The following is a 24,953-nucleotide window of genomic DNA, read 5'->3' as shown; positions in this document are numbered from 1 at the left end:
ATGTATATTTATTGCACAACAATTAAAAATATATATTTATAGTGTAATTTTTAGAAGCAGTTAAATCAGAAAGTATGTCTTTCTCATTCAGCCGTGCTGTTAAGTTTTAGTCCTAGAATTCTCACTTGTGCCATTTGTAACTGACTAAGTGGCTGAGCTACTTTTTCTTCATTAATGTATGTCAATTTCCATTTATCCTTCTCCGTATTTGCAAACTGAAGACTTTTTGAACCTCTAAATCTTATTTAGAGAAATAGATTTTGTTAAGACACTGAAAGGTACAGCAGAAAGCTTTTTGGGAGAAGTGTGTGAGCATTCAAATACACTCATTTCAGAGAAGAACATCTAATTTGAACCAATTTGTGTTCCACGAAGTTTAGGTACAGATGCCAATTTGCAGTTTAGAACAACAACATACAAATAGGTTGTTTACAGGGGCACAAATATAAAAATAAGCAAAAGGCTACAGACGTCATGTTACAGACTTCTTTGGATATATGAACACAAGTTCGTAGGACACGTTGATGATGTATTTGAAAGGCAGGAAGTACCGTACGTATATTAAAATCACCTGGAACTCTAGAATCTACAGTGGTACCTCAGGTTACATACGCTTCAGGTTACATACACTTCAGGTTACAGACTCTGCTAACCCAGAAATAGTGCTTCAGGTTAAGAACTTTGCTTCAGAATGAGAACAGAAATCGTGCTCCGGCAGCGCGGCAGCAGCAGAAGGCCCTATTAGCTAACGTGGTGCTTCAGGTTAAGAACAGTTTCAGGTTAAGTACGGACCTCCGGAACGAATTAAGTACTTAACCCGAGGTACCACTGTATTAGGGTTTTTCTCTATGTCTAATAATAGAAAATGTGTCCACATTCCAAGAAGCTGAATATTCAGTTGAACAAGCCAGTTTGTCACTGAAATTAACAACAGAACACTGAAAGCACCAGATGAATTATAGCATTTCAGGGAGTTTGTGCATGTACACCTGCTGGCAGAATTGCAAGTCTTAGCCTGATAGGGAAACACTAAAAGTGCATATTATGTTGTTAGGTATGACTGAATGCCTAGAATAAGGAGCACTCTCTGGTTTGTTCCTTTTAGATTTCAGGTCATACTGTCTCTCAAAGAATTGATGCTCACTAGGGCAGCTTTGAGGCAGGGTGGTTGAAAGCAGTCTCCCCTTCTGTAGCTATTATGAGATAAGAATAACCTCAACAAATTGTGTGTTGTTAAAATATACACATTTTATTTTATTTTTAAACTTTATTTATGCTTTTCAGATTTATACATTTCATTAATTTAACAATCATTTTGAACATTTCAAAACTTGACTTCCTTCCCCCTCTTTCTGCAGTTCCTTAAATTTATTTTTAATATCTTCTGCATATCCCAATTAACTTAATTTGTTCATTTATTCATCTACGTTAAATATATACTCTTATAAAACTGCAGTTTATTTCAATAATTCTACCAATGTTCTTATCTGTTTACAGTTTATCTGTAAATATTCAATAAACCATTTGCATTCTTTTTTTTAAAAAAAAATTGTTATCTTGTTTTCTTATTCTTCCGGTAAGTTTTGCCATTTGTGCATATTCCATAAGTTTTTGTATCCATTCTTCCTTTGCTGGGACTTCTGCTTCATTCCAGTTTGGGACGAGTAACATTATTGCTGCTATAGTCGCATACATGAATAAGTTTCTATATATTTTAGGTCGTTCTGTCCCTATAATTCCCAAAAGAAAAGCTTCTGGGTTTTGTTTTGTTTTTACAAACGTTATTTTAAACATCCTTTTCAATTCATTATATATCATTTTTGTACAATAGTCAGGATGGTTTATTTGCTAGATGCAACCATTTATCCAGTCATACCCCTTACCAAATTTCCCAGATGTAGCTACAGTTGTACCTCAGGTTACATACACTTCAGGTTAAAGACTCCGCTAACATAGAAATAGTGCTTCAGGTTAAGAACTTTGCTTCAGGATGAGAACAGAAATCTGGTTCCGGCAGCGCGGCAGCAGCAGGAGGCCCCATTAGCTAAAGTGGTGCTTCAGGTTAAGAACAGTTTCAGGTTAAGTACAGACCTCTGGAACGAATTAAGTACTTAACCTGAGGTACCACTTTATTTTATAAATATTTACAAGCCACACATATAGTGTTATCAATTTGGCTTACATAATACAAAATACAGTGGTACCTCTACTTACGAACGTGATCCATTTTGGGGTGCCGTTCGCACCCTGAAAAGTCCGTAAGTAGAGCGCTGCTACTGCGCATGTGTGAAGCGTGATAGAGTGCTTCTGCGCATGCATAAAGCGTGCAGATCGCTTCTGCGTATGCACGAAGCGTGCAGATCGCTTCTGCGCTTGTGGTGAACCCGGGTTTACCACATTCGTAACCTGAAAAGCCGCAACGTGAAGCAAACATAAGATGAGGTATGGCTGTAGAATAAAAGGTAAAGGGACCCCTGACCATTAGGTCCAGTCGTGACCGACTCTGGGGTTTGCGGCACTCATCTCGCTTTATTGGCTGAGGGAGCCGGCGTTTGTCCGCAGACAGTTTCCAGGTCATGTGGCCAGCATGACTAAGCCGCTTCTGGCGAACCAGAGCAGCACAAGGAAACGTCGTTTACCTTCCTGCTGGAGCAGTCCCTATTATCTACTTGCACTTTGGTGTGCTTTTGAACTGCTAGGTTGGCAGGAGCAGGGACCGAGCAACGGGAGCTCACCCCATCACGGGGATTCGAACTGCCGACCTTCTGATCTGCAAGTCCTAGGCTCTGGTTTAACCCACAGCGTCACCCGCGTCCCTCGCTGAACACATAATTAAAAACATCAATACATGCCAGTTGGTTAAAAATTTGTTTTCAGAAGACAAATAGCAATGGTGTAAAGGCAATGGCCTTGCGGGTATGTGGTTCCTGTGTCTAGGAGATAGATCAACTGGTTGGAGCTGTATTCTCCAAAGGAGCAGGTACACAATCTGGCATCCTCCTTGATCTGCCTCTGTCACCAGAGCCCCACGTGACCTCTGTGGCCAGGAGTGGTCTGACCATGACAGTGGATCCCCAGAGACCCCTCTATTTCCAGATTACCTCCCACCCCACTTGAAGCAAAGACCAAAACATGGGTATGTCATGCCCTGTGCATTCAGTCGGGAACAATCTGAGATGGTCCTATGGTTGCCATGGAGCCATGAAATCTCGAGGTAATCCAACAGCAGCTTGGCCATGGATGTTGAAATCACCCAGAGTTATTGTTCGGGATTCCTCCAACACCACATTTGGGATACCTCGGTCAGCCCAGTAAGGGAAGCTGTTGAGCAATGGTGATATCATTGCGTGTGTTTTCATTAAGAATATCTATTTTGTTTTCTGAGAGGATGCCCCTGTTTTTATTTTTATTTTAGTTTCGCTGAAATGTAGAATTCAAGCGAAGGAGCTATGGATCTGCTATAACTGAATTTCACGGAGCTTTAAATTATTGAAAACACACACAGATATTTGTCATGGTAATGAATAATTCAAATTTAGTTTCTGGAAACCTGATGAGATTAGATTTGTATTTCTACTATACTATAGACTGACTAGTCACCATGAAGGACTTCTTTGGGTTGTTATCTATACCGTAATTTATTTATAATTGTGTTTGCTGTGCTTATTCAGTTTGAAATTAATAATAAAAGCTGTCCTTCATGTGATAAGCAGATAATAAATATTTATATAACTTTTTTGTTTGCCTTTTGCCACATGATGCCACCAAAAGTGACATTGAAACTGTGAAACTCCTGGCATTATTTTATGTTACATTTGGTAAACAAAGTAAGGTGTGTGTTTGGGGTTTTTTAAAGGTTTCAGGGAAAATATTTTGTTTTTCAGCCAGCATTCATTTTGTACAACAATGCCATTGCATGAGTAAAATTCCCCAGTGATTCTATGTTAACTGAAAAGTGGGACAGCCTATTCAATTTTTTTAAAAAAATAATATATCAAGAATTGAAAGATTATGAGTCCAGGAAGGAAATTATATTGTAGTTGTTATTGGAATGACTTGCTTAAGAGAATTGTTGTCAGTCAGTGATGAATTGAATGGACCAATGATGTAACTCATATAGGTAAACATAAAGGACCTCTGGACAGTTACGTCCAGTCAAAGGTGACTATGGGATTGCGACGCGGGTGGCACTGTGGTCTAAACCACTGAGACTCTTGGGCTTGCCGATAATAGAAGGTCGGCAGTTTGAATCCCTGCGACGGAGTGAGCTCCCGTTGCTCAGTCCCAGCTCCTGCCAACCTAGCAATTTGAAAGCTCACCAAAAGTGCAAGTAGATAAATAGGTACCGGTCTGGCGGGAAGGTAAATGGCGTTTCCATGCACTGCTCTGGTTTCAGTGTTCCGTTGCGTCAGAAGTGCTGACCACATGACCCAGAAAAACTGTATGTGGACAAACGCCGGCTCCCTCGGTCTGTAAAGCAAGATGAGCGGCGCAACCCCAGAGTCGTCTGCAACTGGGCTTAACTTTCAGGGGTCCTTTACCTTTTAAAGGACCCCTGGACAGTTAAGCCCAGTCAAAGGTGACTATGGGGTTGCTGCTTTCAGCTTGCTTTCAGGCCGAGGGAGCCAAAGTTTGTCCACAGACAGATTTCTGGGTTATGTGGCCAGCAGGACTAAACTGCTTCTGGCGGAACACCGTGATGCAAACCAGAGCGCACAGAAACGCCGTTTACCTTCCCACCGCAGCGGTACCTGTTTATCTACTTGCACTGGTGTGCTTTTGAACTGCTAGGTTGGCAGGAACTGGGACAGAGCAATGGGAGCTCACCCCATCATGGGGATTCGAACCGCCGACCTTCTGATCGGCAAGACCAAGAGGCTCAGTGGTTTAGACCATAGCGCTACCCGCTCCCTGTAACTCATATAAGGCAGCTTAGTATATTGACTAGTTTAAAGTGCACACACATCAGACCTTATCCGAAGTATTTCACTTGTGTGATTTCATCAGCAGCTGATAATTGGTTCTGCCCCCTAACCCAATACTTGGCATTTTGCTTTTCCTCTACCCATTCACTATTCTGCATCTGACTCCAGTTGGTGGGTTTGGGGTTTCTAGTAAGCAAAGTGGACTTTGCAAACCAAATATGGCCAGTGTCATGGAATAGCACCTCAGAAGCTGTCGTTGTGATAACCCCCCCAGTGCACAAAATAAATGCCCCTACTTTTGGACGCAATGCTGAGAGAGGTAGAACCTGCCACACAGAAGCTTTTTTTTTTTTTTGCAACATTCCTACCAATGTAGTATGTATACATTGTTCTTAATTATGAAGCTTGCATAATATTATGTAGTATTTTTTCATCCCCGTGGTCAGGTTCATATTTTGGATCTTGGCTCTTTCCCGTTAATGCAGGGTTGCTGTAACACCCTACGACTCACCGCCACACATTCTTGGAACTTTATTTTTTAAAAAACTTGTAAAATTAAGCCATGTCTAGAGGGCACCGACATAGTGTTGCTTATTCATGTGATATGCTATATAAATAACAAATCCACTTTCACATTCATGTGAAAACTTTTTAAATTTCAAAAACAGGAGATCAGTTCTTCATAGCTCAACATACATAACTTGTATTCTACTTATACAACCCCCCATTCTATGGACAGGATACTGTGTTTGGGAGAAAGGCTTGTATACGCGATAAGTTGATTATTTATATATATTCTGAATGTATCTGGTTCACATTCCTTTTCATCATTAAGTCTTGTCCTTTGCACTGTTGAATTTTTTACATCTTCTTCCATCTGTGGAATGATGTGCAATTGCCTATCATCAACTTCAAAATCCTAAAATAGAACAAAATGTGTTTATGGAAAAAGCAGATAATTTAATACAATAAACACAGTTGTGATGTGTATATTTTACAACTATTATATTTTCATATGCTGCCTTAAAAGGAGAACCAGTTACTATTATCTTTCTCTTTCCCCCCCTCTTTATGCCAAAGTGCTTGCAGTGACCACCTCCAAAACTATGTTAGCCATCATGACATTTGTATGCCAAGTCATTAATTGTATTCTTCCAGCTGTGGCTTCTGTCTTCCTGATAGGATCCATGTGAGCTGTGTTTATGGCTGTATCTCTGCTTCTAGGTTTTGCTTGGCTAGAGTCTGCTTCTAGCCAGCTATGTTTGTGAAGAGGCTATAGCTTTGCATAAATTATTTAGAGGAATACCACTGACGTTCTTGGGGGAAATTGTTAACTGTTGCCCTCCAGTTTCTTGCCTCGTGAATTTAGCAGAATTCCTTTTCCCCTGCAGTTTTATTTTATAGGCTCTTTAAGAATCACCCTCTTCTGTTGTATACTTAGAATATTATTGATGGATGGATGGATGGATTGATTGCTACCCTAATGTATGCTGACTTTCAGAGCAAAGCCCTCCAGGGTGGCTCATGTAAAAAATAATAATTAGTTACATAGAAAATCTCTATTTTGCTGGCTGGCAATAATGCATTTATTACTAGACGGGTTGCAAAATTTGCCTTGGCTGCAAGTAAGTTGAGAGCTAGGCAGCAAGACAAGTATCATAAGGGGGAGTGTGAGACATGGAGTGTTTACTTATGCAAGAATGATTTTTGCATTTTTGCTTTGCTGCTGCTGCTGCTGTTGTTCAGTTTTAAATCAATTATTTGTATCCTACACATTGTGACCAATTGTGATGGCTTATACAGTGGTACCCCGCAAGACGAACGCCTCGCAAGACGTAAAACCCGCTAGACGAAAGGGTTTTCCGTTTTGGAGGCGCTTCGCAAAACGAATTTCCCTATGGGCTTGCTTCGCAAGACGAAAGCCCATAGGGAAATCTCCGGGGACCTCTTTTAAATGCTAGCGGTGGGGAGCAAAGCCTTTCCCCCCCCTCCGGCCTTCAGAAGAGGTCCAGGAAGGCTGGCGGGGGCCGAAAGGCTTTGCTCCCCAGCGCCAGCATTTTAAAAGCAGTCCGGGATAGCAGGGAAGCGCTTCCCGCTATCCCGGACGGCTTTTGAAGGCAGGAGAGGTCCGCGAAGCCTGGGCGCGCTGATGTCAGCGCGCGCAGGCTTCGGCATGCCGGCAACTCTCCGCCAGCAGCGGCAGCGCTGCCGCTGCTGGCGGAGAGGTCCGCGAAGCCTGGGCGCGCTGATGTCAGCGCGCGCAGGCTTCGGCATGCCGGCAACTCTCCGCCAGCAGCGGCAGCGCTGCCGCTGCTGGCGGAGAGGTCCGCGAAGCCTTGGCCGGACAGCTTTTGAAGGCAGGCGGGGGGGAGCAAAGACTTTCGCCCCCGCCAGCCTTCAGAAGAGGTCCAGGACCTCTTCTGAAGGCTGGCGGGGGACAAAAGTCTTTGTCCCCCCTGCCTGCCTTCCCAGGGGCTTTTAAATCACCCCGGACAGCGGAGAAGTCCTCCGCTGTTCCGGGGCGATTTTAAAATGCCGCCCGCCAGCATTTTAAGATCGCCCGGACAGCGGAGAAGCCCTCCGCTGTCCCGGGGTTTTTTAAAATGCTGGGGGTGGGAAGAAAAGCCCTTGTCCGTCCCCCCCAGCCTTCAGAAGAGGTCGGGGGACAGACTGTCCCCGGACCTGGTCTGAAGTCGGTTTCCCTAGGAACGCATTAATTGATTTTCAATGCATTCCTATGGGAAACCGTGCATCGCAAGACGAAAAACTCGCAAGAAGAAAAAACTTGCGGAACGAATTAATTTCGTCTTGCGAGGCACCACTGTAGCTTTTAGCAATAAAGATTCATTCATTCATTCAACTGAGAATATTTCGAAAATATATAAAACCATTATACAGATCCAAAACTATCAATAGCACATTAAAACAATATAGATCTTAACACATAGCATCCTAATTAAATGCATCTTGAAATAAAAATGCTTTTTAAGATCCATTTAAAAACTTTCAAAGATGGAGCCATATTTTTTTTTTCTTTGTAAAGCAATTTTATATTGTCCTTTGGCTCCAGGAGGAATTAGTTACTAGAGTTACCACACTTCATGAAGACTTGATAGTTTTCACTGCCTGGTTGTGCGGAAGGAAGCGACGTGAGGAAATATCATATTTGGATGTTGAAAAAGATTTTAGTTTTTGATCGACTTATGCGCAAATTATATCCCATTTATTTTAATGGGATATACTCAACAGTATCTTTCAGATTGTGTCCTGATATCCTTCGTTTTGAACTGTTTACTCCATTTTCAACTTTAACATCATATGGTATTAAAATAAGCAAAACACTTACAACTACGAAGTGTGTCATTTCTTTTAAGTCTCCAACAACAAATAATATTTAGCATTATTTCATTCTAGGATGTTTTGTACTATGAACAACTGAAGTCTAATGTGATTCAGCATGACCTTTTGGTGGACAATTTGATTTATAAAGTGAGTATTTCTAATTTATATATCGCTATCTGTTGTTGTTTGTATCATCATCATCATCATCATCATCATCATCATCACTTTTTACTTATGAGTCTCTTTCCATGAGGCATCCTGAAACAATTTGCCCAATTCAGATACCAACTGGGATAATGATCTCCATTTAGAAGGCTTCTCTCTCTGTCTGTATCTGTTTGCTGACCGACCAAAGTGTCACAATCTCTATTTTACTACTTTCAGATGAAAAACAACTGCTATTGTTTGTGAAAGGTTTCATCTAAAATTGCATGTATCTGAAGTATATATGCAGTGGTTCAGTGCAAGAGTTAATATTTCTGCTGCTCCCCCCGCCCTTGTTGAATTATTTTGGAAAGGAAAAGAAAGAACAGGCAAGGATTGGGCAAGCTTCCTTTTTGGGTCACCATTAGCAGTGGCATTAGCCCAGCTTCTTCCATTTTCCCCTTAGGCTCCCCCTCCCACCTTGCCGCTATTGCAGGTTGTTGTTATCTTGCAAGTGTGGTGGCAGCCTGGCTAATACTTTGCATCCTTCACAATGTCCTGTTTCACGGCGTTTGTGGGTGGGTTGGTAGGCCACATCAATAAATGGTGGAGAAACTTCTGCAAAGTGGACGGACTTTTCTGATGCGGAGAGAAGACATTCAGACAATTTCTCAATGTTGCCTCAACTCTTCCAGTGTAACAATTATATGCACAGCTTGCTCAGAAGGAAATGGAAGTTGAATGTCGATTGCTAAAAGCATGTGAGAAGATTTGGATTTGGGGTTGAATAGAGAGAGGGTTTGTCTCAAATGTCATCCTTCAATACAGCCCTGATTCATAAGAGTCCTTCTGAAGCTACTTTTTTTTAATGCAAAACCTGCCTTAATTTACAACCGACAATAACAGCATCCATGGATTCCTATACATTGTCTACTTTGGCTGTTAGTCAGACATTTGTAATTTTGTCCTGAATGGATAGGAAAAGCATAGTGAATAGAGGGGGGAAATGGTTTTTGGCTCTCTGCTGAGTTCATATTTGGGATGGGATATAAATTTTCTGAGTCTGAGTCCTCCCCTGATATGCTCCTTTGTTGCATCTGTGGTGGTGTTGTACCAGTGTGACATTCTGCCACAGCAGTGTTACATTAGAACAAACTGTGATGTATCTTCACAATTCACTGGCTCAGGCTATTTAGGTGTTTCCTGTGATTTGCCAGAGAAATGGCATCTGGATCATAGGTTTGTGCAGCTATTTTATTCAGTACACACACACACACACACACACACACACACTAGACACTGTAACAATTTACAAACCACCAAGAATAGATTCCTTGGCCTCTTCGTGTGTCAGGTGTGATAGGAAGGGCATATCAAGCTGTTTTAAAAATGCATAGTTTTACTGTTGTTTTTCAGCTGGGATCCGCAAGCATTTTTGGTATGGCATTGCAGGGGGCTGGACTAGATGACCCTCGGTTCCCTTCCAACCTTAAAATTCTTTGATTCCATGCATTGTCTCAAACTTCTTCAAAACCATTCCTCAGTTCTTGCCACATGCCATGGCAAAGGAAAGCTTATTGTCTGAGAAATACAAACCTAGAACCCTCAAAGGGGTGCATGATTAGTTTTTCGGTTCTTTGATGACTGTGGAATGCAGTTAAAATGTTAATTGGGAGATAATTTGCTTTCCCTCTCCCATTGAAAGAGTGGGGAAACTCCCATTGATGAAAACTAATAAGAAGTGACGTGATCAAATATAGCATATGGATATCAGTGCCTAGTGTTATGATGTTACTAATAGATTTTTTTCTGTGTGCAGGAAATGTGAAGTTGACAACAGGTGGAGTGAATAGTTATTAACTCTGTAGCATGACAACAATAATATCTTGTTATGCTAATGCATCGCAGGAACTTCCCAGCTGGAAAATATACTTCTCAAGCTTCAAATTTTTATGGTTTTTCATTTGCAGGATGTGAAGCTTACAGCCAGCAATGATGACTACTACTTCGTGTTTGAGGATTATTTATATCAGGTAAGTAATTACTGTTATTGCAGCAGCCTGTCAGTGGAAAAAAGTGACATGCAAATTAGGTACAATTTGTTCCAGGTATCTTTTAAGCCCAGTAAAAGTGATAGTGAATTACAGTTGCACTAAGCTAACCAGCGGGGACGCGGGTGGCGCTGTGTGTTAAACCACAGAGCCTAGGACTTGCCGATCAGAAGGTTGGCGGTTCGAATCCCCGCGACGGGGTGTGCTCCTGTTGTTTGGTACCAGCTCTTGCCAACCTAGCAGTTAGAAAGCACAAAGTGCAAGTAGATAAATAGGTACCGCTCCAGTGGGAAAGTAAACGGCGTTTCCGTGCGCTGCTCTGGTTCACCAGAAGCAGCTTAGTCATGCTGGCCACATGACCTGGAAGCTGTCTGCGGACAAACGCCAGCTCCCTCGGCCAATAAAGCGAGATGAGTGCCGCAACCCCAGAGTCAGTCACGACTGGACCTAATGGTCAGGGGTCCTTTAAAGCTGACCAGCAGCGGAATCCTATGCATACCTACTCAGAAGTTCTACTATGTTCGGTAGGGCTTTCATTCAAGGAAGTGTGTATATGATTACAGCCTGGATGACTTAGTGCCTCAGTTAAATGGATCCATCAGTCACTGTCCAGAATCACTCAGCTATGCCTGTGCATGACTACCTTTTACCATAAACAACCTTCAGCCAGCAAAGTTAAAGATAACTAACAGGCTACGTCAAACTCCTATTCAAATTGTCATTTTGTGCAGCCACAATGTGTGGATGACTGGTTTCACTATGTTAGCCCTAGCTGAAAAGGATCTAAGACTCTCTGAAAATTGAATCACCTGGGAAGGGTTACACTTTGAGATGCTAGATTTTTCTGTACTGTCCGTTGATGTGCACTAGCGAATACTTATAGCAGTAATTCTGGACCTCTATTGATTTTCCGTTGGCCATACGGCATACTCTTTCAGAACACTGTGAATTTTCTCGTACCCTCTCTTCTTCGGAGTATCCCTGGTATAAGAAATGCCAGATTGAGGGAGCAGAAAGGCAGTAATTTGTAAGAGAATGTGATTTGTGCAGCTGAGAATTAATGGAGGCACAGGAATGATAATATAATAATAATTTTAATTTATTTATACCCCACCCATCTGGCTGGGTTTCTTCAGCCACTTTGGGCGGCTTCCAACAGAATATTAAAAACGTCAAATATTAAAAACTTCCCTAAACAGGGCTGCCTTCAGAGGTCTTCTAAACGCGGAGATGCTCCTTCGGGTATACTGGACCGAGGCCATTTAGGGCTTTAAAGGTCAGCACCAAAACTTTGAATTGTGCTCAGAAACGTACCAGAAGCCAATGTAGGTTTTTCAGGACCGGTGTTACATGGTCTTGGCGGCTACTCCCATCTTGCTATCCACATTAAACAACAGTATAGATGAGCCCTAAGCTATGTAGCTTATTAAGAGCAACTGTGGAGAGATATTGAAAGATATTGGGACAGATTCCGCATGCCGAAACAATGTACACATTGGAGTCCTATGGGACTTGCAGGAGAAAAGTAGTATTGTTGATCATCATTTATATAGAGACCTGCAGATAAATACGGTGCTACACAGAATGACATGAGCAAAAGGGGTTGGTGGACTACTCCAAGGACATAGCAACCTAGATTTTGTCACTGATGGCATCATAAACAGAAAGAAGGAAGGGAAATGGGAGGGTAAAAAATGTGATCAAATGCAGTTAGATGTGCTAAAACCATGTTTCAGCTGGAGATGAAGATTAAAAGGCAAAGAAAATGTGAGTTTTGAGAAAGGTGTGAGACTAGAGTTTTGGGAGGAACTCCCAGGGGGGAAAAATGTTTAAAAGGTAAATACCACTTAAATATAATAGTATTAAGCAGTCTCTTGTCCTAAAGCTCTGCACAGGAAATGTTGTATTCTTATATTTATACAATACTGTTTCCGACCTTCAACACTTAGGATGGGGAAGTGCTAGTCTTAAGTAAACAAGCATCCGTAATTTATTACCTTTGCTTCTAGTAAAGGAGAGCCAACTAATTTGTGTGGACTTGCATATATTGTTTCTTTTTAGTCTCCTTAAATGGAAGCTTATTATATTTGCAAATTTCCTAATGTGTATTTGATTGCAGTGTCTACATAAATGTCATGGGGGAGGCTTCACATTTTCGTGGCACTTTCAACTCGATTAGTCACAGCTGTTAGGGTGGGCTTGCCATTTTGTCGATTATAGCTACATAAAACAAGCTGAAATATATTGGTGGCTGAATGTATCCCTCCTTAGAGGACAGACTGATTTGTTTAGTCCTCTGAATGCTAGAAATTAACAATAATTAGGACTCCTGGTTTTTTATGTGATATGTATGATGCTGTTTTTTTAATATTAAAAATATACAGCAGAATTTATACCTCCCTATCCATCTTTACTAGTAATACTAATGTACTAATTGAAAGCTCATGATCTGAGCACGAGTCCTTATCTAGTCAAAGCAGCAGCACCTATATACAAGTATTAGCAGGTTCAGGGGAAGCCTGCAGTTTGCAGAAATACAAAAAACTTTAGTTAAAAACAACCTTAATGTGGGGAAGAACCTCAAAAATAGCCCAGTGTCCCCATATAGATGTTTTGATAGGCTTGCCTAAACAAGAATGTTTTGATCATGTGCCAAAAAATTACAGCAAAAACACTTCTCTAAATGTCTATTAACAGGGAGTATCAAAGTGCAGGTACCACTACACTAAAAGACTGATTTGAACAGATCCCAAGTTGTTACCAGTTTTATATACCTACAGTATTGTTACTGTTGGTACGTGGGTGGCATTGTGATCTAAACCACTGAACCTCTTGGGCTTGCTGATCGGAAGGTCAGTGGTTCGAATCCCCATGGCGGGGTGAGCTCCCATTGCTCTGTCCCAGCTCCTGCCAACCTAGCAGTTCAAAAGCACACCAATGCAAGTAGATAAATAGGTACCGCTGCAGCGGGAAGGTAAATAGCATTTCCGTGCACTCTGGTTTCCATCACTGTGTTCCGTTGCACCAGAAGTGGTTTAGTCCTGCTGGCCACATGACCTGGAAAGCTGTCCGTTGACAAACGCCGGCTCCCTCGGCCTGAAAGCAAGATGAGCGCCACAACCCCAGAGTCGCCTTTGACTGGACTTAACCGTCCAGGGGTCCTTTACCTTTCTTTAACCTTTACCAACAGTAACACCTGGAACTTGGCTTGGTAGCAAACTGGCAACCAGTGAATATCTATGAGCAGAGGTGTTACATGGTGACAGAGTCCCACAGCTGTCAGCACCTGTATTCTGCCAAAAAAAAAAAAAAAATGCAGTTTCCGGGTCAAGTGGAAGGGAAGCCCCACAGAGAGTGCATGGCAGTAATGCCTAAACTGCTGTGGTCAAGTTATCCTGATTGTAGCTGTTGCACCCAGTGCCGCTGGTTAAAGACACTTCAACCACCAAGGCTGCCTATGCCCCCAGTGACAAAGGTGGAACAAGAAGTAACCCCATACTCTGGACCTGCTATTTCAGGGGAAGCGCAGCCCAGTCCTGGGCAGGCAAAATTAATCCAAAAATCTGTTTCATAATCAAAAGGAGCTTCCGGACTGGCAGAAGGTATAGTGAAAAATATTTTCCAGTCAGTGGTCGCTTGACAGTTCTGACTGATGGAAGTCTCACACGCCACTTTCTGAATCAGTTAGCTCTGAAATGCTAACGACAGTGCGAACTCATCTCTGTCAGAGTAAATCTGATGTCATTCAAAATCCTGGGGATAAATATAGATAAGTCAGTTACCCGTAAATTGCTCTCTGCAGGGCAGTACTAAGTTACCTGTCAGGGAACTGCCATCGGAGCCAAGAGTGGAGGTAAGGCTCCCCAACCATGCAGGAGAAGGGACCAGTAGAGGGAGAGAGAACACTCCCTTTGGGGAAGGTTATCAGCGTGACACCGGGGAGGAAGGAGACCAGGGAAGGACTTCGGAGAGAGGGCTCCAAGACTCTTCCACAGAGACCAGCGGGGAGAGTCCAGGACCTCCGCTGGCTACGCCTACTCTGCGCAGAAAGCTTCCGCGCAGGGAGGCTAGGCGGAGACTGGGCGTCAAGGAATTTTTATGTTGGAAGAAATTCAGGAAACGCCCACTGACGGATTCTGCCAGCGACTGACACAGCCACGGAGAAAGGGCTGTCCAGCCAGGGAAAGGTTTAGCCAGGCAACGTTGCCTAGAACTTCAGCATCCTTTACGCACGAGCAACCCCAATTCCCATTACATTACCATTTTGCAAAAATGGCGTGTGTCCTTGTTCATCTCATTCATCAACGAAAACACTGACCAGTGCAGAGAACAAATGAATTGGCAGGAAATGAACAGAATTAAACTTTCTTGTAGGTGTGGTCACTCCTATACCTCATAGCAGGCAGCTATCTAAGAGTAAAAATTCATATTAGATAGTGAAAACTGGGGCTCTAGCTGCATGTGCCTTCTGGGGAGGGACACATCACTTAGAATAGAGAGTCATTTGGTGGGAGGGGTTGCTGAATGCTCCCGCCTCCCAAATTCCCCTGGACATGTTACTCTATGCTTGGAGACATGTTGTTGTTTTCTTGCTCTTTTTCGTTTAGCCAGACCTGCCTATGGCGAAAACGGCCTAGCAGAATTTTCAGGGAACGATTGGCTGGCACAGCAAGTACAGTCGTACCTTGGTTCTCAAACGCCTTGTGACTCGAACGTTTTGGCTCCCAAACGCCGCAAACCCGGAAGCGAGTGGTTCCGGTTTGCGGACATTTTTTGGAACCCGAAAGTCCGACGCAGCTTCGGCGGCTTCCGATTGAGTGCAGGAAGCTCCTGCAGCCAATCAGAACCCGTGATTTGGTTTTCGAATGTTTTCCGAAGTCAAACGGACTTCCGGAATGGATTCCACTCAAGAACCAAGGTACTTTCCTCCTGCCTACTTGATTCTCCTTTGAAAATCTGCTTCCTACGTTCACCTTAACCATCAGAGGACACATGTTTAATGTATAAGTTCTCTTGGGAGCAACGCCTTTGGGGAAAATGAAGGGACTTGTCTTTCCCATCTCATTTTGGCTAAATACAGACATTTGTGGTACTAAGGCATTAGGTTTGATTCATCACAAACACCTTGATAACTATACAAATATAATGAAGTCTGTGTGCGTGTTTTAGCTGCAAAGAAAACCGCCAGTTTTCTTAATGTCTCATTACAGATGTTTCTCTGTGTCTCATACAAGCAAATGCTGTGATAAGATTGGGGAGAATGGATTGCATGCGACATTTGGACTGATCAAGTCATATCCTCCCCAGCTTCTTTAAAACTAAGTCATTGCTTAGCAGGAGAGGTAGCCTTGCACTGCTATCTGTTGTTCAGATTCATTTATTTATTTATAGGTGCTATCACAAAGCAAGGGAGTTATATATCGGTGTAAATCCTACCAGCCAATAGCAATGGACACAAACCAAAATAAAACACAAACTTCACATTTTGAATTTCCTTGGTAAACTGCAGTACAGTGGTACCTTGGGTTAAGTACTTAATTCGTTCCGGAGGTCCGTACTTAACCTGAAACTGTTCTTAACCTGAAGCACCACTCTAGCTAATGGGGCCTCCTGCTGCTGCCGCACCGCCAGAGCATGATTTGTGTTCTCATCCTGAAGCAAAGTTCTTAACCTGAAGCACTATTTCTGGGTTAGCGGAGTCTGTAACCTGAAGCGTCTGTAACCCGAGGTACCACTGTATTCTCTGATGGGTCCCTATCTGAACAAGTGCTAACGTAAAATGAAATTTACACGGAACATAAATAAAGTGACGTAAAACCTGACTATTCTTGTTTAAAGAGTTACAGTGTTCTTGCTAAAGAGCTATTCTTGAATTGGCAGGACTTTGTTGCTTGTCCAGGCCTTTCTGCCCAGAGATGGGTCATCTCAGCTTTGCTTATTGCTAGAAATATAAGGCTTTCACTGTTCTTGGGGAAAGCTGAGAATGTAAATGGCAGGAAACAGGACAGGAAGGAAAAGTGTGTCCATCTGCATTCTGAACAACAGCCAGAACTTCACTTTTCTCTTTGTATTCACCCCAGTTGTTATAAATTAGCTTTTAATTTTTCCTATTTATTAGTACTTTGTTGAGTGTACTATGTTTTGACAGTTTAGATAAGATCAAAAGCTGGTAATGAATAGTGTTGGTTGTAAAGTGTGTGTTTAAGATAAAGGCCCTTTGTCATCTGAAAAAATGTTAATCTGCAAAATAGTAAGCTGCTCAAGAGGTAAAAACCATATCTCAGCCAGAAAATTATTATGTCCTCTGTCAGAAGCGCAGACATTTTCCCAAGACCTTTTCGCTTTTGACAAATGTAATTATCGAAAGGCTGCGTTTACAAAAATATTAAACAAAAAGGAGCTGTCTGAGTGGATGATGCGCAGGGAGACATTGCCATGGCACTGAAAGCATTCTAGGTAGAATTCAGATCCATACACTTTTCCTTCCTTTCAGCTATTCAGCTGCATAGATTTGTCCATACTTTTACAGCAAAATTAAATTAAATGTAATGCAAGAGATCCATGATCAGATCTCCCAGTTTCCTGGTTTTCTTAAAAGCAGCTAACAGGGAACCTCAAATTGCAGAATCGGGGTTAATATTTTCCATCTATGTCTCCGTCCATCTGTCTCTCCCTCTCCCTCCCCCCCCCCACCTGTTATTTGTCCAGCTGGGGAAAACACAGGTGAAAACAGAATTAGATTTCCAGGAATGCTTCCATCTCTTCAAAATCTAAACAAAAGAACTGTTCTTTTAGACAACTAATGCAATTTTGAGGAGGAAACACAGTTTGTCTTGCCTTCATTCTACCTAGAATGCCATGGTAATGTCTCACTGTACATCATCCACTCAGACAGCTCCTTTTTGTTTAATATTTTTGTAAACACAGCCTTTTGATAATTATATTTGTCAAAAGCAAAAATGTCTTGGGAAAATGTCTGCGCTTCTGACAGAGGACATAATAATTTTCTGGCTTTTACCTCCTAGAGCAGCTTACTATTTTGCAGATTAACATTTTTTTCGGATGAAAAAGGGCCTTTATCTTAAACACACACTTTACAACCAACATTATTCATTACCAGCTTTTGATCCTATCAAAACTATCAAAACATGGTACACTCAACAAAGTACTAATAAATAGGAAAAATTAAAAGCTAATTTATAACAACAGAGGTGAATACAAAGAGAAAAGTGAAGTTCTGGCTGTTGTTCAGAATGAAGGCAAGATAAACTGTTTCCTCCTCAAACTTGCATTAGTTGTCTAAAAGACCAGTTCTTTTGTTTAGATTTTGATGAGATGGAAGCACTCCTGGAAATGTAATTCTGTTTTCACATGTGTTTTCCACAGCTGGATAAATAGCAGGTGTGTATGTGTGAGAAAGAGAGACAGAGACATGGATGGAAAATATTAAACTCCCCCTTCTGCAATTTGAGGTTCCCTGTTAGCTGCTTTTAAGAAAACCAAGAAAATGGGAGATCTGATCATGGATCTCTTACATTACATTTAGTTTTGCTGTAAAAGTGTGGACAAATCTATTGTCTGAATTAGATATACCTTGCTCTGAATTGGTGAGACAGTTTACATGTTATAGAGAAACTCAAGGATTTAACTCACCTTTCTCAAAGTGACCGGTACAACTTGAGAGGATGAAGAGGCTAACCTAGTCAAATTTTTAAAAATTCCTTCCAGTAGCACCTTAAAGACCAACTAAGTTAGTTCTTGGTATGAGCTTTCGTGTGCATGCACACTTCTTCAGATACACTGAAACAGAAGTTGCCAGATCCTTCTATATAGTGAGAAGGTGGGGAGGGGTATTACTCAGAAGGGTGGTGGGAATGGGAGATTGGCAGATAGCTGAGATGAGCCTGTTGACGACTCTTAACGACTGTAATAGGTCTTACAGGAAAAGGCAAGGGGTGAGAAGGTGAGAAATGGCTTAGTCATGTATAATGAGATAAGAATCCAATGTCTCTGGAGAGACCTGGTCTGAACACCACCCTTCTGAGTAATACCCCTCCCCACCTTCTCACTATATAGAAGGAAGTGTGCATGCACACGAAAGTTCATACCAAGAACTAACTTAGTTGGTCTTTAAGGTGCTACTGGAAGGAATTTTTTTATTTTGACTATGGCAGACCAACACGGCTACCTATCTGTAACTAGTCAAATTTATTTGCCTTTATTTTTATTTTGCAGGAAATGGCGGTTTAATGTCAAACTTCAAGGCGATCTTATTCACTGAACGGTTTCTGATATTCCTGTTGTTGTTTTTACAGGTATTACTTTGTTTCTCACGAGACACTTCAGTGTTGGAACACTTTGCGTACAATAGTGCTACTCCACCCAAGTCATACGTTCGAGGTAAAGAAACAAATATTTATTGATGGTATTTATAAAAGATTATTGTTGGTGACCAGCCTCTGACTTCCGCTGGTGATCGCCAACGGCTGAGCAAGACTCAAAACCAGATTTCTCTGGTCCAGGTCTTAACACTACAATGCAAACTGTATTTGTGGCTCACCACAAATAACCTACTTTTGTGCTGCCTGCAAAAACAGGTGGATTTTTAAATTGGCTTTTTTGTTGCAAAGGTTGAGTACTTGGCAGCAAAGCCGGTAGGCTACATTCGGGGTGGCAAGTCTTGTGTTGCACAAGTCTGACAAAGAGCGGGACTAGACATTATGTGTAGTTCTGTGTTTCTGTGTTTCTTTTTCCAGGCTTTGCCTCGTTCTATATACTGAGGCTGCAATTTGAAGCTGAAGACCAGGGGAAGAGGGTCATTCTAATCTTTCCCTCTTGCAGTGCTTTTCTCCTGACAAGTCTCACCCACTGATACTGTTATCCCTGCGGAGGGAAAAAATAATATGTACCCATACTTTTTTTGATAGTGACTGTAAAGGCAGCTGGCTGTGTATTTGTGCTTTCTTTTCAGTTGCCTACATGTGAGGCAGTTCAATACTTTAAACAGCTATAATAGGATTACTCTCCCAGCCATAAAAGTGGGAAGTCTACAAATGTATATTTCCTGGCCACAGAATGCTTTTGACTTTGTGCCCAGCTGTTACTGCATTTTGAAAATGCTAATTATGTTTTATAATGCAGCTTTAAAATAATTCCTACAGAATTCAATGTTGTGGATTGAATTTTCACTGCTAAACATTCTGCACATGAACGGTATTTAAGAAAGATTGATTGATTGATTGATTGATTGATTGATTGATTGATTGAATTTATATACTGCCCTATACCCGGAGGTCTCAGGGCGGTTCACAGAAAAGACGAAAACAGATCAAAAGCAGAACTAGAGAGCATTTTCATCTACCATAAAACCTAAGGCTCTAAAACCAACCATGACTGTCATCTTTTACATTCTCTCCAGATCGCATCATAGGTCCCTGCTTAACTTCAGAGAGAGAAAATGACCCTACAGTGGTACCTCGGGTTAAGTGCCGTATTTTTCGCTCTATAACACGCACCTGACCATAACACGCACATCGTTTTTAGAGGAGGAAAACAAGGGGAAAAACATTCTGAATGAAACAGTGGATGTATCATTTTTGTGCTTCATGCTGTGGCCACAGACATGTGATCTGATGGTGAATTTGGGGTGACCTAATGCAAAGATCCTGAGGATCCATGTGGATCCATGCTTTGTAACCACGTTTTTGCACCATTGCAGCCCCAGGCAACAGTGGGTGCGTGGTTTTTTGGGGGGCAGGCTGTAGCCATGGACATGCTATGTGCTCTGATGGTGAATTTGGGGTGAACCAATGCAAAGATCCTGAGGATCCATGTGGATCCATGCTTTGTAACCACATTTTAAGTGGGGAGGGAAGGAAAAACACAGAAGGGACAAGGAGCACGAGAGGGGTGTGCAGAGAAGCAGCTGGCTAAGAATGCAGGAGGGGGTATAACGGGAGGGAGGAAAGGAAGGCAAAAGTTTCCACCCACCCACGCACCCAAGCCAGCCAGCTCTCTCTCTCTCTCTCTCTCTCTCTCTCTCTCTCTCTCCCACCTGCATGTTTTCCGGCTGGAGCACGGAGAGGAATTAAAAGGAAGGACGCTCTGCTTTCCCCTCTTCTTGCCTGGAGGGGAGGGGCTTTCCCTGCTCTTTGTTCCGTTTGAGCAAACACAGGAACGAAACAGAGGAGGGTGGGCAGTAAGACCCTGAGGCAGAATGCAGGAAAGCAGCCGCTTCCACTTTTCAGGTTTCCCTTCTCCCAAACGTGCAATCTGATTTTTGCCTCCACTCGCTCCAGTCGGCTCCAAGGACCACACATTCGCTCAATAACACGGACAGACATTTCCCCTTCCTTTTTAGGAGAAAAAAATCTGCGTGTTATAGAGAGAAAAATACGGTACTTAATTCGTTCCGGAGGTCCATTCTTAACCTGAAACTGTTCTTAACCTGAAGCACCACTTTAGCTAATGGGGCCTCCTGCTGCCGCCGCGCTGCCAGAGCACAATTTCTGTTCTCATCCTGAAGCAAAGTTCTTAACCCGAGGTACTATTTCTGGGTTAGCAGAGTCTGCAACCTGAAGCGTATGTAACCTGAAGCGTATGTAACCCAAGGTACCACTGTATTTTAAAATTCATGTAGGCGTATGCTAAAACAGCAATTTCGCTCAAATAATGCTTCTGCGTTCTAGATTTAAATAATGGGTTTGATCCTCTCAAAGCAAAGCACTTTTTAAGTCCTGCTAATTTCTTTTAAGCCTTACTGATACAGTGGTGCCCCGCAAGACGAATGCCTCGCAAGACGGAAAACCCGCTAGACGAAAGGGTTTTCCGTTTTTGAGCTGCTTCGCAAGACAATTTTCCCTATGGGCTTGCTTTGCAAGACGAAAACGTCTTGCGAGTGTTCCGATTTCCCCCCGCTTCCCCCCCTTTTTCTAAGCCGCTAAGCCGCTAATAGCCTTTTAGCCGCTAATCCGCTAAGCCTTTAACAGCTGCTAAACCGCTAATAGCGCTAAGCCGCTAAGCCGCTAAGCCGCTAATAGGGTTGCTTCGCAAGACGAAAAAACCGCTAGACGAAGAGACTCGCAGAACGGATTCATTTTGTCTTGCGAGGCACCACTGTACTAGGCTGAAGGGATGGGGGAGAGCGAATGACGCTTGGCTTCGTCATGGAAATCTGTCTTCACAGAAAGTGAAGGCAGGAAGGCAGTTTTGTATTGTGCTGGGTAGAACAGCCTAAGATCCTCTTCTCCTTTCAGTAGAAGGTCTCAGCTGATCCTCCCCCCCCAAAACCCCCCCAAAACAGAGTATGCTCTGTTCCCCTTGATGCCCCGAGAGAAAAAGTGATGGCCCTTTAACTGAATGGGCAGTAGAGTTTTCACCACTTTTTATTCCCTTACCTTCCTCTGCCTGATGTGACCCAGGGCAGAAATGATCAGGACCTCACAGTTCCTTTCCCTGTCATAACAGCTGCATGGAACTTTAATTTGACCAGGGAAGTGGGGTTGCAAAGAGGGCTTAGTCCTTTTCTTCTTAGCCCTGATATATGGCATTTTCCTTCAGAAGCTCATCTGGGTGAAGAGGGAAATGGAGGCAGGTTTGGGTCCTGAAATATACTCAGAGTCGCAAAGTGATTTCATACTCTTTATTCAGCTCATAGTGGTGAGGAGGAATGAATGAAAGTCCCCTCAAAGTATCTGCTTTATATACATTATTTACACAATGGGCTGCACATGATTGGTTAATTCTGGGATTCTACTGTAAGCCAATCAGGTTGTGGATTCACTTATATCTGGAGCATGATTGGGTGGTTCCTGCCAACCAATCATACTGTTGCATTGTTCTTGGACCAATCAGACTGCTGCATTCTGAATCCTATTGTTCTAGGACCAATCAGACTGCTGCAATTTGGATCCTATTCAACTCAGTACATAACAGGTCCCATGTCTCCACATCACCTGGGAGAGAGCATGCCAAAAGGAGTCGGCTTTTCCCTTCACTTAACGTTGAGCAACGGCAGGTTCAAATCCTGAGCTGCCGACAAAAATAGAGTGGCTTGCCAAATTATTAGAGTACTACAATATATCCAAAACAATGGGAGAAATTGGAAGGATCTCAACAGAGAAGATAGATATGGACTGGAAGGTGTTTAAAAGATACTTGCAAAACCATATCGAAAAATCAGAACTCCTATTAGAATAAACAAGTTCCATTTCAAATACTGAAATACTAAATAAGATGGATAACAATGTGTAATAGAAAAAGAAGTATGAAATTAGGTTAAAGGTGTGTGAAAGTAATAGAAGTGGAAAGAAATTGCAATGGAGTAGATTGGAAGTCTAACACAAAGGTGGGGTGAGGGGTGGTGGATGGGGAAAGGAATTATTTGTGGGATTGAGTGTAAGTATGTTTGAACACTTTTAAGTATTGTATGAAATGTATGTTTGTATGCTTGTATATTTGTAATATATGTGTATTAATGATGAATTATTTTAACAATAAAAACTTATTAATTATAAAAAAACAAAAAAACAACAACAATCCTGAGCCTCAAAGGAAATGTGATGGGAAAGATCCGTTATGAGGATTTCCCAGAAACATTTTTACTCCAAAGTTGCTGCATCAGCTGCTATTTTAACTGTGATTGTGGGAGGGATGTTTAACTCCCTTCCCATCTCCGAAATAGATATGAAGAAGGATAATTACAGCAGGGAAATGCCATAGAAAGAAGGCGTTAAGCACCCAGTGATAGTTTGCCAGTCAAACTACCAGCCTCACACGACTGTTTTAAATTAAATCTACCTATCTATGAGAGAACCGAACCATCAATCACATCCGCTTTGGTGCTCAGTATTTGAACTGTTGTTGCTAAATAGCAAGTAAAGTGAGAAAACCACTCACTCACTTGGTCTGTGAGCTGTCCTGAGACCTCCAGATACAGTGGTACCTCGGGTTACATACGCTTCAGGTAACATATGCTTCAGGTTACAGACTCCGCTAACCCAGAAATAGTACCGTGGGTTAAGAACTTTGCTTCAGGATGAGAACAGAAATCGTCCAGCGGCGCGGCGGCAGCAGGAGGCCCCAATAGCTAAAGTGGTGCTTCAGGTTAATAACAGTTTCAGGTTAAGAACGGACCTCCGGAACGAATTAAGTACTTAACCCGAGGTACCACTGTATAGGGTGGTATATAAAATCAATCAATCAATCAATCATTTCTGTCCAACTTGCTTGTCTGCGTGCAAACTCAGAAATTGAGAGCAGGATTGTTTCCCCAAAATTCATATTAAGAAATCCAATAGGTGGCTGTTAAAAGTTTGAGTAAGACATGTTTCACGTATTTGCATAGATCTCATTCGTTGTTCGTTCTTTTAGAAGATTATTTTGTAGATTGGTCTGTTTTACAGCTTTGTAGCATTACACCATAGGGATGCGGGTGGCGCTGTGGGTTAAACCACAGAGCCTAGGACTTGCCGATCAGAAGGTCGGCGGTTCGAATCCCCGCGACGGGGTGAGCTCCCCTTGCTCAGTCCCTGCTCCTGCCAACCTAGTAGTTCGAAAGCACGTCAAAGTGCAAGTAGATAAAGAGGTACCGCTCCGGCGGGAAGGTAAACGGCGTTTCCATGCGCTGCTCTGCTTCGCCAGAAGCAGCTTAGTCATGCTGGCCACATGACCCGGAAGCTGTACGCTGGCTCCCTCGGCCAATAAAGCGAGATGAACGCCACAACCCCAGAGTCGGCCACGACTGGACCTAATGGTCAGGGGTCCCTTTACCTTTACTAGCGTTACACCATAATCATTCCTAATTTCCCACTGCCGTTTCACTTTCTCAACTGTATCAGATCTACATTTTCAGTTTGGAAAAGTCTTTGTTCTCTTCCCGTACGTCTGTTACTTACTCTTTCCCATTGACTGTTCTTTTCACAGGGAAACTTGGCATGGAAGAATATGCTGTCTTTTATCCGCCAAATGGTAAAGCAGTTATCCTGTTGCCTCCTCTAGTGGGGAAAGGGGAAACTGCAGTAATTTCTAAGACCACAAATTCTCCTGATTTATGTAACGGACCACTGGAAACACAACAGGCTTTGACAGGAAGGGGTTTCCCTCTTTTCTTAGAGAATTGACCATGTTTTATCATGTTCTAGCCACTGTTTGGGCATGCTCAATCCCACCATTGTCTTTGGCTGAGCCTATTTTGCATATGCTGTAGTACAATTTTTACATCAAGAGCTGGCCTTTCTGCCACTAGCTCATGGTTTGGAGTTGGAAGTCTGTGGGGGCGGGCTTGCTGAACCCTTTCCCAACTCACCATGCGATTTGCATTAGTAGCAAGTGAGTTGCACAATTTGCAGACTGGGCCACCTGTATTTGGGGGACTGGAATATGGCAGCCCTGCACTAAGACCTTCTAGCAGTTGGTCCCTTACCTTTCCCGCCCCGACCTGGCCACAGTGGTCCATGTGAGGTCACCTCCAGGCTTGACTACTGTAATTCGC

The 24,953-nt window shown here is 42.6% G+C and overlaps 1 protein-coding gene across 2 annotated transcripts in view; it reads left to right on the top strand.

The window, feature by feature from the left end:
• Positions 1 to 24,953, top strand: part of TBC1D19 (TBC1 domain family member 19) — a 73,029-nt gene that overhangs the window by 29,216 nt on the left and 18,860 nt on the right. For both annotated transcript variants that reach the window (XR_014515836.1, XM_083460030.1), the window contains exons 12-15: positions 8,340 to 8,414; positions 10,382 to 10,444; positions 18,778 to 18,862; positions 24,386 to 24,430. Coding sequence is in view for 1 of the 2 variants with exons in the window: in XM_083460030.1 (XP_083316156.1) it covers positions 8,340 to 8,414; positions 10,382 to 10,444; positions 18,778 to 18,862; positions 24,386 to 24,430 (268 nt within the window). In the remaining variant the exon portion in view is untranslated. The remainder of the gene's footprint in view (positions 1 to 8,339; positions 8,415 to 10,381; positions 10,445 to 18,777; positions 18,863 to 24,385; positions 24,431 to 24,953) is intronic.

This window comes from Podarcis liolepis, assembly GCF_965112155.1.
Source record: "Podarcis liolepis genome assembly, chromosome: 9".
Taxonomy (NCBI): domain Eukaryota; kingdom Metazoa; phylum Chordata; class Lepidosauria; order Squamata; family Lacertidae; genus Podarcis; species Podarcis liolepis.
Note: the sequence above shows the minus strand (reverse complement) of the source record. Positions and strands in the feature narration are given on the sequence as shown.